The 13,610-nt window shown below is 40.9% G+C and overlaps 1 protein-coding gene across 2 annotated transcripts in view; it reads right to left on the reverse strand.

The window, feature by feature from the left end:
• MYO1E (myosin IE) overlaps positions 1-13,610 on the reverse strand; it is a 1,655,775-nt gene that overhangs the window by 91,349 nt on the left and 1,550,816 nt on the right. For both annotated transcript variants that reach the window (XM_044078573.1, XM_044078572.1), the window contains exon 26: positions 13,355-13,544. In XM_044078573.1, coding sequence (XP_043934508.1) covers positions 13,355-13,544 — 190 coding nt within the window. The remainder of the gene's footprint in view (positions 1-13,354; positions 13,545-13,610) is intronic.

The following is a 13,610-nucleotide window of genomic DNA, read 5'->3' on the forward strand; positions in this document are numbered from 1 at the left end:
CATATTCCCAGTCACTGAAAGGGGTAACCAAGCAGAGAAAGATTGAGATAGGAAATCCAGGTTTTAGGAGGTGAAGCGAGGAGATGGTTAGTGTCTATCCCTCGCAGTTAGCTTTCCTGTACTGTGCTGGTCAGGGCCATATTCCCGGTCGCTGAAGGAGGTAACCAAGCAGAGAAAAACTGAGATAGGAAATCCAGGTTTTAGGAGGTGAAACAGGAGGGAGATGGCTGTTGAGCATGCTACCACTGGGATCCTGTCTATATACAATATATGTATATATATTATATATAATAATCTATGCATAATATAAATTGTGTTTACTATTTTTATTGTTAAATAATGCAAATGTGTTTGATTTTGTTTTAAGGTTTGACTTTTGAAAATTTCTCCAGAAATAAGTGAAACAAAATTTACTAACCAATAATAAAATTACCCATCTTGGATCATTTCAACCATAAAGGACCATAAACTGCTGCCATAATCACCTGATAGCCTTAACATAAATTACTGCCACTTTGACTGTGTACACTTCACATGATAGATTGCAATAACAATGACCACAGTAAAGTATTATAAATTACTTTATAAAATGTGGACTAGTCCTAAAAAGTCACCACAGTAAAGTATACCAAATTATTTCATACCAATGTGCATATGTTCTGTAAATCCAGATTAATGATGAGCAAGTATGTGAAATGAGTAAAACTTACTTTAATCCACAGATGGCTCCCCAGGTAGTTATAGCCACTTTGTTAACAAGTTACACCTCAGATATATAATTGTGATTTGTTTCATACAAATACAGAGCAGATAGTGTAGCTACAGTAATTATTCCAGATTAACTTCATTTAAATGCACACTGGCCCTGCAACCCTAGATCAATAACTGTTTACAATGAGCACATGACAAGATGGTAAAATGCTTTCAGCCACAGGCAACTCTCCACTCTCACCTAACAGTTATATTGGCTTTGTTGAATGTGTTCATCTCAGGTGGCTGACTACAATGAAAAGTAATGGCTATACAGTAACTGTTATTTCAACCTTTTCACACAGATAGTCACAAAGTTATCTGACTTGCTTCACAAAATCACAGTCACACAAAGCCAGAATAATGACCAAACAAGAGCAGCCAGTCAATTTTATCTACAGACAGCCACTGTGCCCAGCAATTATAGCTACTTTGCTATATGCATGCATTTCAGATAATTATAATGAAACAAAATAACAACAGCTGCCCTCCCTCCAGGAAAGTACTCTCACAGCTCTCAACTTTTTAGCACAGGAATCAAGAATGAAACCAAATAATAATAATAAGGGACAGATTCTAATTGTTTTTTGTGATATACTTAGAAAGCTGCTAGAATAACAGGCTTTGCATTACCATACATTTTCTGAAGGATATGCAATCTGCAACTAATCATCTGTCATTATTTAAGTAGAGTGACTGCAAACCTCAGTGATTTGCTAGAGTCTGAAAACCACAAATTTACAAGGAACAGAACAAAGAATGACAAAATCACTGAGGGGAGCTGGGGGGGGGGTGCACTGTGTGATTGTAGTATAAATCTGAAGTTGAGTTGAATGCTTTGTGTGATTGTAGTATAAATCACAGTATAAATCTCAAGAAATCAAAAATTTTATAAGGAAAAGAACGAAAAACATGAGACAAAGGCATTTGCAGTTAAGAGCTATACTCTCATACAGTCACCATGTAGAACTGGCCTTGGCCACAGACATCTTGTCCTCTGCCAGACTGGATTATACTTCTAAATTTGCAGACATCAAAATACACATAAAGGCTCTTGAAAACTAGGTACATCTGGCCAAAAATCCTGAATGCCTAAACAGGATAAAATGTGCCTATCATTATTCTCACTTCCAACAGGATTGTAAGATACTACTTAAAAATGCAAGTTTAAAAAATGACAGTGAGAAAATGACACCACGATGTAAACATATTATCATGTCTTCATTATGAAATGATGGAAAACATTTCCTTCTCTTACATAATTTAAACACATCTACAAAGAAATGGTTAAACGTTTTATAACTACAGCATGATGTTATACTTTAAAAATAAGGTAATTCTAGGAGAAGGCTGTCTTGACTATAAAGCAGTATAATGCCAGTATGGCAGCCCCATCACAAAATAATAGTAGCAACCAGCGGCATTAGTAGTTGTTGTGTCTTTCGGCTTTTCCCGGTTATTGATCGCCACAGCGGAACTCCAGTCTGCTAACGATTGGCAGTAGATTTGTACGTGCCGAGTTGCTAGCCCTGACACACAACCTCTCTTTTGTCTCTGATTTTAAATAAAGTATTACTCTTCATAAAATGCCTGTTGATACAAAACCTGTTGCTATAATTTAGGTAAAATTTAGTAGAATAATAATTTACAAATTATCCCTGTTTCCTTCATTATTTCTGGCTTTGAACAGAATTCAAAGTTTAGAAGTATTCCAGAAAGAATCAAAGTTTGTGCAATACCACTGAAAGCAGAACAATTGAGAAGTACAATCCATATTCAGTGCACTGATCTCTTGAATGTAACTGCACATAACGAATCATCATCCTCCTATGGTGCAGTCTGTCTTCAAAGGGAGCTGTGCTGGCTGTTTCTGTACTTTAAATAAAAAAGATTAAAAAGAAACATCTTGAGGAACTTTATTTATTTACAGCACATGAATGACACTATTCATGTGGCAGCATGTTATGATTGTAGTTCTACAATGTGTGTGTAGCTGCACAGTGTACAGAGTATATATGTTTTCATACAGAGAAGACTACCAGAAAGTTAAGTGAAAGAATTAGAGAAGGTGTTTTGCTATTAAGAGTCAAAATGTCAAAAATGCACTTTATAGACATGCCAATAGCTGTATATGTCCAAAGAAGTTTCTGTTCAGTGTCTTAGGTTATTAACTGTGTGATTACAGGAGGAACAGACTTTAAGAACAGGTTAGAAGTTAGAAAAATGAAATGGCAAACTGTTGCAAATGATAAATTTCCAGGGATAAACAACACTATAAACATCAAATGTTTTTAAGGAACAGAAGGCTAGGTAAAATATTTTACAGTTGATGAATGCTTTTTGATCTTTTAATGTTTTTGATTAATATTACTTAAAATATTTACATATTTAAATGGTGCCATATGACATGTCACAGGATGATTTCTGAGTCCTTTATTAGACTGATATTTTCAACAATGGATTCTAAAGTCCAGGTTATAGTTTAAATCCATCCACAACCCCTTTTCCCCATTTTTGCATGGAGTTGGGGTGTCACTTCAACAGTGACATCTAGAGCAAATGTTTACACCGCTGGGTGGCTAGCACTGCCACAGTAGTTCTTCCACAGTGTATACTCTCATACTCACTCACACCTATGGCCAATTTAGAGTGTGCAATCCACCTACTGCATGTTTTTGGAATGTGGAAGGAAACTGGAGCACCCAGAAGAAAGTGCTCTTCACTTTTTCCCTTAGAACTGCTCTATCTCTCAATTTAAACACCATATTCTCATTTTAAGGCCCTTCACTGGTCCAATTAAGTAATCCTACAAGTTAGCACTATTAAACCATAAGCACTACTTACTCTTATACTCTCTACGATTACCCTGTCCTCTATTGGTCCGTCTTAAATTCAGTTTCCCTGTTACTCTAGCATGTCCAAAGGTCAGTCAATGGTTTCCTCTCCAGTCCAGCTGGTGAATCTGGGAATTTTGAGGCAATGTTACAACTGTCTCATGTACACGGACAACCCTCTCCTCCTCCAAACAGGTTCAAATATATGTCAGAGATGCAACTATTTAGCCAAACTGGAGGCTGAGCTCTCTCATCTCAAAACTGGTGTAACCAGTCAGGAGGAGAAGGTAACCTCACACAACACAATTCCAGTATCACATAGTCCCACCACATCAGCGAACCAAACACATAAATACACAAAAACATACTTGGAGGCTCTAAATAAATCTACCTAAGCAACAGAGACCTCCAAAGCAGACATCCAAGCAAACGCTACCTCAAAACAAAACACACACAACACATAACCCACAAAGTCAGTGTGCCAAGCAGCCACAGCCCTTAAGGCTGAATAACACACCTGATACTCTTGTTATAGGTGACTCTATTGTCAGACACACTGACGTCCCGCTCACCAGGCTGAATAAAGAGAAGGTCACGGTGAGCTGCCTGTTGGGTGCTAGGATCCGACACATAACGCAAGCACACAGGTCACTCCAAAGCAAATACAAATATGACTCAGTCATTGTACATGCTGGTGTGAATGACCTGAGATGTACCTCCCTGGACTACATAAAAAGAGACATAGAAGAGCTCTCTGATCATGTAGCCCACGCTGGTATGACCCTGACCTTGAGCAGCATCTTACCCTCACCTAGAATAATGCCACAGTACAAAGACAAAATGATCGATTTTAACAATTGGCTAAAATTTTGGTGTCATTCAAAGGGGATCCAGTGTCTGTCAGCCTGGGATGACATGCTCGACAAGCCACGTTGCTTAGGGGACGGCTTGCACCTGTCACCACTGGGCTTTCGGATATTGGCAAAGGCTCTTGCCACCCCATAGTGCCATTTTTAGGCAAGGCTCAAAAGTCAAACCCACCCCATAGACAGCACAAGAAACAAGAAACTAAGGGTAATGCTGCTAAATGCCAGAAGTCTTAACCTCAAGATGCACGACTCGAAGGTCTCCTCAGTATGGAGAACATCGATATCTGTGCAGTGACAGAAACCTGGTTCAAGGCTCCAGAGAGCACCCCAGCACTACCAGGCTATACCTCGTATCATGACTTTCGGCCCCAAAACCGGACCGAACCACAAAAGGAGGGGAGTTTCCATATTTATCAAGGATATCCACACCTCCAGGTTAGTGGCATTGCAGGAAGTATCGGAGACCATCCATGTGCAACTAACAGTGGGCAAGACTGCTTTTCAGTTTATAGCATCCTACAGACCACCCTCTCAAAGTCAGGAATCCCATTGGCCTTCCTGAAAACATTGGAGAACATGAAGATCTCTCCGAACACCATTATATTGGGTGACTTCAACTACCCAAACATTGACTGGGAGCACTACTCAAGCCCCAGCACCTTAGCCCAAAGATTCCTGGAAATTATAAACTCAAATGCTATGGAACAACTAGTCACCACTCCCACAAGAGGGGACAACATACTAGACCTGATCATTACCAACATGGGGACTCTATACTCCACACCAGAAGTATATCCCTCATTGGTAAGATCAGACCATAAATTAATTTCACTGGTTGTCCACATCCCGACCCCACCCCCAGCCCAGAAAACCACAGTGAAAAACTTCTCAAAAGTGAACTTTTCACCTCTCAAAACCGAAGTGGAATCCTTCAAGGCCCCAGGGCCAGTAGAAACTACAGCCCAAACTGCAGAATCCTATATAAATGCATTCTACGGACATCTCCAGGAATGCATGGATCATGCTATCCCAAACAAAACCAAGACCCAGTCATCCAAAGGCAGGCGTCCAGTCTGGTGGACCCCTGCCATAAATAAACTGTACAACAGAAGGAGGAAGCTACTACATGATAGAGCAAAATCCCTAATAGGGAAGGCATCTCTGATCAGTACTAGCAAAAAATTACGATCCCTCATAAAATCCTCCAAGGCCAGCTTCGAGAGAAACATTGCACAGGACACCAAAGACAATCATAAGGCTTTTTCAGTTATGTTAGAAACCTGGGATGCAACTCACAGGCGTGTTCTGAGTTGATTCTAAGCGACAAAAATACACTGAACTCACAGACATCACCAATATCCTGGCAGACAGGTTCAGTGCAAACTTCTCCATCCCCAAAGAGCAAGTATTTATTCCGGCAGAGGACTGCCTGCCAAACAGCTGAGATGCTGAGGTGAAGGCTGCCCTCTCGAAAGCAAAAACACTGCTTCCATGGGACCAGATGGCATCCCAGGTTGCGTCCTACATGAACTACAAGAGGAACTAATCCCTCAAATAAAACAACTATACAATCTCAGCCTCACTACAGGATATGTGCCCACAGAATGGCGTACAGCAACAGTGGTCCCACTCCACAAAGGTGGAGCCTCTGGGACCCTGGAAACTATCGCCCCATAAGCCTGACTAGCTTAGTCTGCAAGGCTATGGAGAGGATCATCATGGAGCTCATAAACAAAGACATTGGGGACCTACAGACACTAGATCCTTCCCAGTTCGGCTTTGTCAAGGGCAGATCCTGCCTTTTGAACCTGGTTGACTTCTTTGAAACAGTCACCAAAGCCATAGATGAAGGGAAGGTAGTCCACACAGCAAGGGAAGGTAGTCCACACAGCCTATCTGGACCTTGCAAAGGCATTTTGACACAATACCTCACTCGGGCATCATAGATAAGCTATCCAGCTTAAATATAAACCCCTATGTCACAAGATGGGTTGCAAACTGGCTCAAAGACAGAACCCACAGAGTGAGAGTTGCTGGAGCCATGTCAGACTCAAAACCGGTCACAAGTGGCGTCCCACAGGGTTCTGTCCTGGGACCACTCTTGTTCGGTATATACTTTTCCGAGGTACAGGCAAACGTGGGAGGACTATGGCTCACCAAGTTTGCACACGACAGCAAACTGGGCGCCATAATCAACTCACCAGCTGACACAAACATCCTTCAAAAGGTCTCACAGAGACAGATAACTGGTGCCAGCGCCATGGTTTAAAGCTAAATGCCAAAAATGTATAGTCATACCCTTTGGCAAAAACAATGTGCCCACAAATTACCACATAGGCAGAAACCCATTAAGTACAGAGAAAGTTATTAGGGACCTGGGGACCCAAGCTGATAGCAATCTCTCCTTTGAAAACCACATTGCCAAAGTGGTTAGAAAGACCTTCTACATAGCCCACCTCATCACAAAGGGTTTCACATCTAGATCAAGAGAGGTAATTGTGCCCCTTTATTCATCCCTTATCAGGCCCATCATAGAATACAATGCCCCTTTTGGGATGTACCTTACCCGACACCTGCAGCAATTAGAAAGACCCCAAAAGTATCTCACCAAGAGGATCAAGGGTCTCAAACAGATGCCATATGCTGCTCGGTTAAAAAAACTCCAGCTCTACTCAGTTGCATACCGCCTACTTCGAGGCAATCTATGCCTGACATACAAAGCTATGTCAAATCCAGAATTAATGGACATGCTCCATCTCAGTAAATCTAAATCCCTTATAGCCACACGCTCGAGGGACTTGAACCTCAGCACAGAAATAAATAGAACTTGCTGGAGGGACAGGTTCATAACCCAGAGGCTCCCTTCGGCTCTGGAATAGAATTCCAGTCCATGTGAGGCAGAGCACCTCACTGAATCTCTTCAAGAAGAATCTCGATAAGTGGATGGGGGATCGTAGGTTTGTCCCAGGGATTACTCCCGTGTCACTATTAGGCAGAGGCACAGTAAACTAAACCTTAAAAAGGGCACAGTATACTCAAATCAAGGGGTGGCGTCAGCCATACAGAATCGGGCTAGGCTTATAATTGCCCCAGGGCAGATAGCCTAGTATGAACCTATGAACCTATGAACCTATGAACACAGGAAGGACATGCAAACTCCACAGAGAAGGCATCACAGCTGAGAATCGAACCAGGAACCTCTTGCTGTGAGGTGACAACACTATCTACTGTGCCACTGTGCCAGCCCTTACAGTTTAGATCAAAGCACTAAATTAACAAATCATTCATCTGTCACCCCTTGTGGTTTGCAGCTTTGTTGGTCTGCTGTGCTGACAGTTAGTACTACTTGTGTTTCATTGTGTAATACTTTAAAACCGATATAATGGAGGCCCATGGGATTTAACCCCTATAATGGAGGCCCATGGGATTTAAACAAATGACTCTAAGGACATACCAGTGATTCAGCTACAAGGCATTTGAATGCTCATGCATTTTTGCTTTTACTTTTTTAAGTCTTTACTTCTTTATTTGTGAATTTCAGGCCAATAAAGCCAATTCCCTTTTTAGCAAAACAGATGAATAATTGAATTTCCTGATATGCTTTCTTCTTTCTAAGTCTAGTGAGCATAAAATTAATTTTCCCTTATTGTGGGGCAATGGAAAAATACATGGAGATGAATAGATTGTTTCAAGAATGACTCTGTCATCCTCATGACTGACCTCACATGTAGGGAGCTTTTCAACCTGTACCCCTGGACTTAACTTCTGAGGTTGCTGCACATAGAATAAAGTTAAAGATTCTCCATTACAATCTCGCTTAAAAAGCACTACTTGTAACAAAATTTTTAAGTGGGGTCAAACCATCTCCTTTCCCCTGAGATGGATAAACTGGCATAGACAAGTCACTGCCATCCCCTCCTCCAACTGTCTCCTCCTGCTTGTTGGCTGGAGGACAAAGCCAAGACAACTCTGCAGCATTTAGGACTTTATTCCTTTGGCCCATGCAGCTGGGCAGGCATAGTCTGAAAGTAATTCAGAGTTGTGTATGGCATACAATGCCCAAACAGAGGTCACCACTATGATCAGATGGGGTAACTGTAATGGATGTATAAAAAAACTCTGCAATGTTATTACAGGGTCAAAAGTAAGGCAAGACATGAAAGTGAAGCGTGTACTTGAACAAGGGAGAATTATGTGACAAGCAGTGCTATGTTTCTCCAGGAATATGAAGACTTTAGCTTGTACGGACAACTGGGATATTAGAATTTGGATGGTATAAGAAGGAAGCTTCAAGAGTTTACTGCAAATCATGGGGTATAACAGCAGCACACTGTAGTATGTGGGCCAACTGAAACAGAATATAGAACAATTAAATGTTAGCTGACACTTCCAGTAAAATATTGCTCTTCTGTCATTTTATATCCACTTCAACACCCATTTTTATGTTTTCTGTTGTAGAATTATTTTATCACATGCTAGATAACTGTTCATGATTGATTTCAGCTGATAGAGCACACATAATATTCAGGATCATCATCTTAGGATTTTTTATCAGTATGCTACACTTAGTTTAGCTTTACTTTGTTATGAATGAGTTTCTTTTGTTGTGTTGAAAAATAGTTTAATGTGACTGATATTACTATCCCCTCGATAAGATGATCTGAGGAAGTCTAGTTAGAGGATATAAGTGCTTATCATACATGACCCACATATGCTGCGGCACTAAAATGTAACCTTCCTAAACCCCAAAGACTTCCTAGTCAAAGTGCACTTAACAAATACTCTCAGCAGCCTCAAATACACTCTTTCAGAACAACATCCACATCAACACATACAGCCACATTTCATGGAACCTCTGCTTCTAAACCCATAAGGCAAGCCACAACACAATCCAATGTACTGTCACTGCAGACTCCATTGTGAGACAATGATGTCCCTCTTGCCAGGCTGAGTAAGGAGAAAGTCACGGTCAGTTGCTTTATCGTGTCTAGGATCTGCCACATTACGCATGCACTCAGGTCATTGGACCACAAGTACCAGTATGACTCAATCATAATCCATGTGGGTGTAAATGACCTGAGATATACCTCCCTAAGCTATATGAAGAGAGACATCATAGAGCTCTGGGAACGTGTGTCTCAGACTGGTATAAGCCTGGCAGTCAGCAGCATTTTATTTTCTCCAAGGATGATGCCACAGTATGAACAGAAGTTGACTGACTTTAATAATTAGTTTAGTTTCAGGCGTCATTCTAAGGTGGTGCAATATTTGTTAACATGGAAGGATATGGTTAACAGACCACACTGCTTTCCCAAGGATGGTCTGCCCCTCTCCCCTCTAGGCTTTCAAATATTACCTAAAACATTGTCCTCCTCCAATAGTGCCTTTTTAGGCAGTGTCAAACTGAAAGTACGTCCAATGTAGCAAATAAAAACCAAGAAAATCTAAAAGTGTTCAGGAGTCTAAACAAAAAACTCCATTCTATACAAACTCTCCTCATCCTAGAGTATGCTGTCATCTGTATGGTCAATGACACATGGTTTGTAGCCATGGAGACCACAATGGCAGTGCAAGGCTATAATGTATTCTACACATTTAGACAACTACTACAAGGGTATAGACTAAATGTAGGGGTGTCTCAATTTATAACAAAAATAAATATACCTCAAGGCTGGTCAAATACGACAATGAACTTGAGCTTCTGCACATTCAAATCACTATAGACAAAATCCCATACCACTTCCTTGCAAGCTACAGGTCTACCTCTATGACTCTGGAAATCTATAACAAGTATTTAAACTTACTGGAAACACTCACCATCCAACCCAATACCATATTCATGAGTGACTTCTATTACCCCACTATTAACTGGGAATCATATACAACATCAAATACACAGGCACAGAGATTCTTGGATTTTGTAAACAAAAATTCTCTGAACCAAATTATCAATACACTGACCAGAGGTGCAAATATAATGGAATCCGGTCCTCACTACTATGGGAGAGTGCTATACATCCCCTACTGTAATGTCTTCTCTGGTAAGGTCAGACCATAAAATGGTCTTTGAAGTAAAAATAAAACCTGAAACCCCAGCCAAACCTGGAATATTCAAGAACTACTGTAAGGCTAACATCCTACTTTTAAGTAATAGCCTTGCAAAATTTCAAGCCCCCATAAACCTGAGAACACTTCTCCCTACATGGAACTGTTCACAGAAACCCCGTAAAAGCATGTTAATGGCAGCATAAAGGCAGCTATACCCACCAGGAAGAAGTACAGATTGAATTAATTCAAAAAACAAGCCACCCTGGTGGAATCACAACATTAATTGGCTGTATAACAGAAGGAAGAAAACCATGGCAAAAATTAGGAGGTGTAGTACTCAGCAGGATAAAATCACTCTCAAACTAAACAAACTCCTCAGAGGACAAATAATGTCAAACAGGGACAAATATGAGGTAAATGTTGGCCTCCCAGGCCAAAGACAACAACAAGGCATTCTTTAGCTAAGTCTGCAACCTCAAAGACAATACACAGTTGTGTGCAGAGCTCACTGTAAATGGAGCCACCTATACTGAGCCAGAAGATATAGCAAATCTACTGGGCAACAAATTCAGCTCCAACTTTACCCCTCTGTCCTCCTCAACCTCCCATCAAGAAATAAAATCAAATACAACTCCCCCCTACTATCACTAGGGAACTGGTCCTTAATGCTGTAAGGCCAAGAACACTGCATCACTGGGCCCAGAAATATCCCAGGATACCTTTTAAATAGCATAAAACATGACCTATCAGGCCATCTGGAATTGCAATTTAACTGTAGCCTGCAAACAGGTTTTGTGCCTTACAAATGGAGAAAGCAAAATCATCCACATGCACAAAAATGGACCACCTACAGATCCTGGAAACCACAGACCCATAAGTCTCACTTGTCTCACATGCAAAGCCATGGAAAGAATTATCATGGAAATTATCAGTAATGACATAGGAAACCACCACACATTGCACCCAATCCAGTTTGGTTTTGTCAAGGGAAGGTCATGCCAACACAATGTAGTGGACTTCTTTGAGAAGGTCATTAAAGCAATAGATGAAAGCAAAATGGTTCACACTGCCTACCTTGACCTGTCCAAGGCACTGACACAATACGCCATGTGGATATTACTGACAAACTCAAGAAGTTAGGTATAAACCTTTATGTCACCCAGTGGTGAGCCAGCTGGTTTACAGACAGGACCCAGGAAATTAGAACTGGGGGTCTACTTCTACAGAGAGGACAGTCACAAGTGGAGTCCTTGATGGATCGGTCCTGGGAACACTCCTTTTTAGCATTTACTTTTTTGAAGTCAAGCCCAGTGTCATTGGTCATTGGCTAACTAAATTTGCAGATGATTGTGAATTAGGAGCAGTTGTAGAATCCCTACCTGACATTAATATTTTCCAGTAAATGATGACACAGACAGATAACTGGTAACAGATCCATGGACTAAAACTACTGCCAAAAAATGCATAACATTATCCTTCAGGAAGTCATCCATCCCTAGTAACTATCATATTAACAACACACCCATAAAAGCTGACCCAACAGTCAGGGACTTGGGGAAATTCACAGGCTGTAATCTAGCCTTTGACCATCACATATCTACACTACTGAGGAAGTCATTCTATGCTGTTCAACTTATAAACAAAGGTATGGTATCTAGATCCAAGGAAGTCATTATTCCACTGTATTCAGTATTCATCAGACCTATCATTGTGTACAATGTCCCCTTTGGTATGCACCTATCTAGGCACATCCAACAACTGGAACATCCACAGAGGTATCTTACTAAAAGACTACAGGGTGTAAGTAACATGCCCTATACAGACATAACTCAAGGCCCTAGCCCTACATTCTATCACCTACAGGCTGTTGAGAGGAGATCTATGCCTAGCATACAAGGCACTGTCAGACCACACCCTGATGGACCTCCTGCACCTCTGCAAAACAAACAGCACCAGAATTACCCATTCTAAAGACTTAAACCTTCCCTGTGATAAAAACCGGACCTGTTGGAGAGAGAGGTATGCATGCTAGAGACTATCCCTTCTCTGTAACAGGTTCCCCATCCATGTGAAGCAGTTTCTCCATAACTCAATTCAAGTGTAAGTTGAACAATTGGATTGTGGACTGGAATTCATCCTGGGTTGTCACCTGTGTCTGTAATGGACACAGGCAGCCTGTAAATTGTTCATCTCCCAGGCCCCTACTTGTAAATGCTTCATCTCCAAAGCATTTGCTTACACTTAGCAAGGAAGGGTACCAGAATTTGTCAAGTTTGGGATGCATGGTTAGGCTTAAAAAGGCCCTTGTGGTCATTCATCTAATACACACCTCTGATCCTATGAATAAAGTTGAATTCTTTTGGTGACCAAATCTGGTAATGTTTTTTACTTTTATTATTTTAAAACTTAGTAGTGACTTCTGAAATTTTAGACTGCTTTTAACCATTTCTGAAAACCGGATTTTAGTAAATTGAGCTGTTTTTGTAACAAAGAAATGAAGAGAGCTATTCGCCTTGCACCTCTGATTGTGTTTACATTACTTCAGATATAAAAAGTGATTCAAAGTAGTCTTATGGTGAAGTAAGAAATTATACCAGATAGAAAATAAAACAAAATCAGAAAGCAATGGTAAGCGTTTTACCTTTTAAGAAGTAATATTCATCTGGATATGCACCTGCCATTTCTATGCAAAGTGTAATGTGTTGCTGATACATAAATGCAAGGGCTACACATTGAAAACACACTCTACTGTAACCAGGCTTGCAAACAGTTCTTGCTATCATGACCCTGACAAGCACCACAACTCTGTCACATTTAGTACTGTAGTAATGAAGAGCAGAAGTGGGTTCTTACCCTGCAGCACCTTGCTCGGGCACTTTTAGGAAATCTAAGTTTTGCAGCAGCAGTGCAGGAGCCCTGCCCTTGACACCAGTGGCCTGCCGTGGTAATGTTGGGCGATCTATACTTCCAGACGATATTCTTTTATTGGCTGGTGGGACACCTGGTGCAGCTCGAGAGGGAATTACACCATTTTGGTGGGCACCTGATGTTAACAGCAAAAGAAACAAGTAAGCATTCTGCAAATCTGCCTTCACTATCTGCAGTTAAA

The sequence above is a fragment of the Protopterus annectens genome, chromosome 7.part1 (genome assembly GCF_019279795.1).
Source record: "Protopterus annectens isolate FY-2018-M chromosome 7.part1, PAN1.0, whole genome shotgun sequence".
NCBI classification, from domain to species: Eukaryota; Metazoa; Chordata; order Ceratodontiformes; family Protopteridae; genus Protopterus; species Protopterus annectens.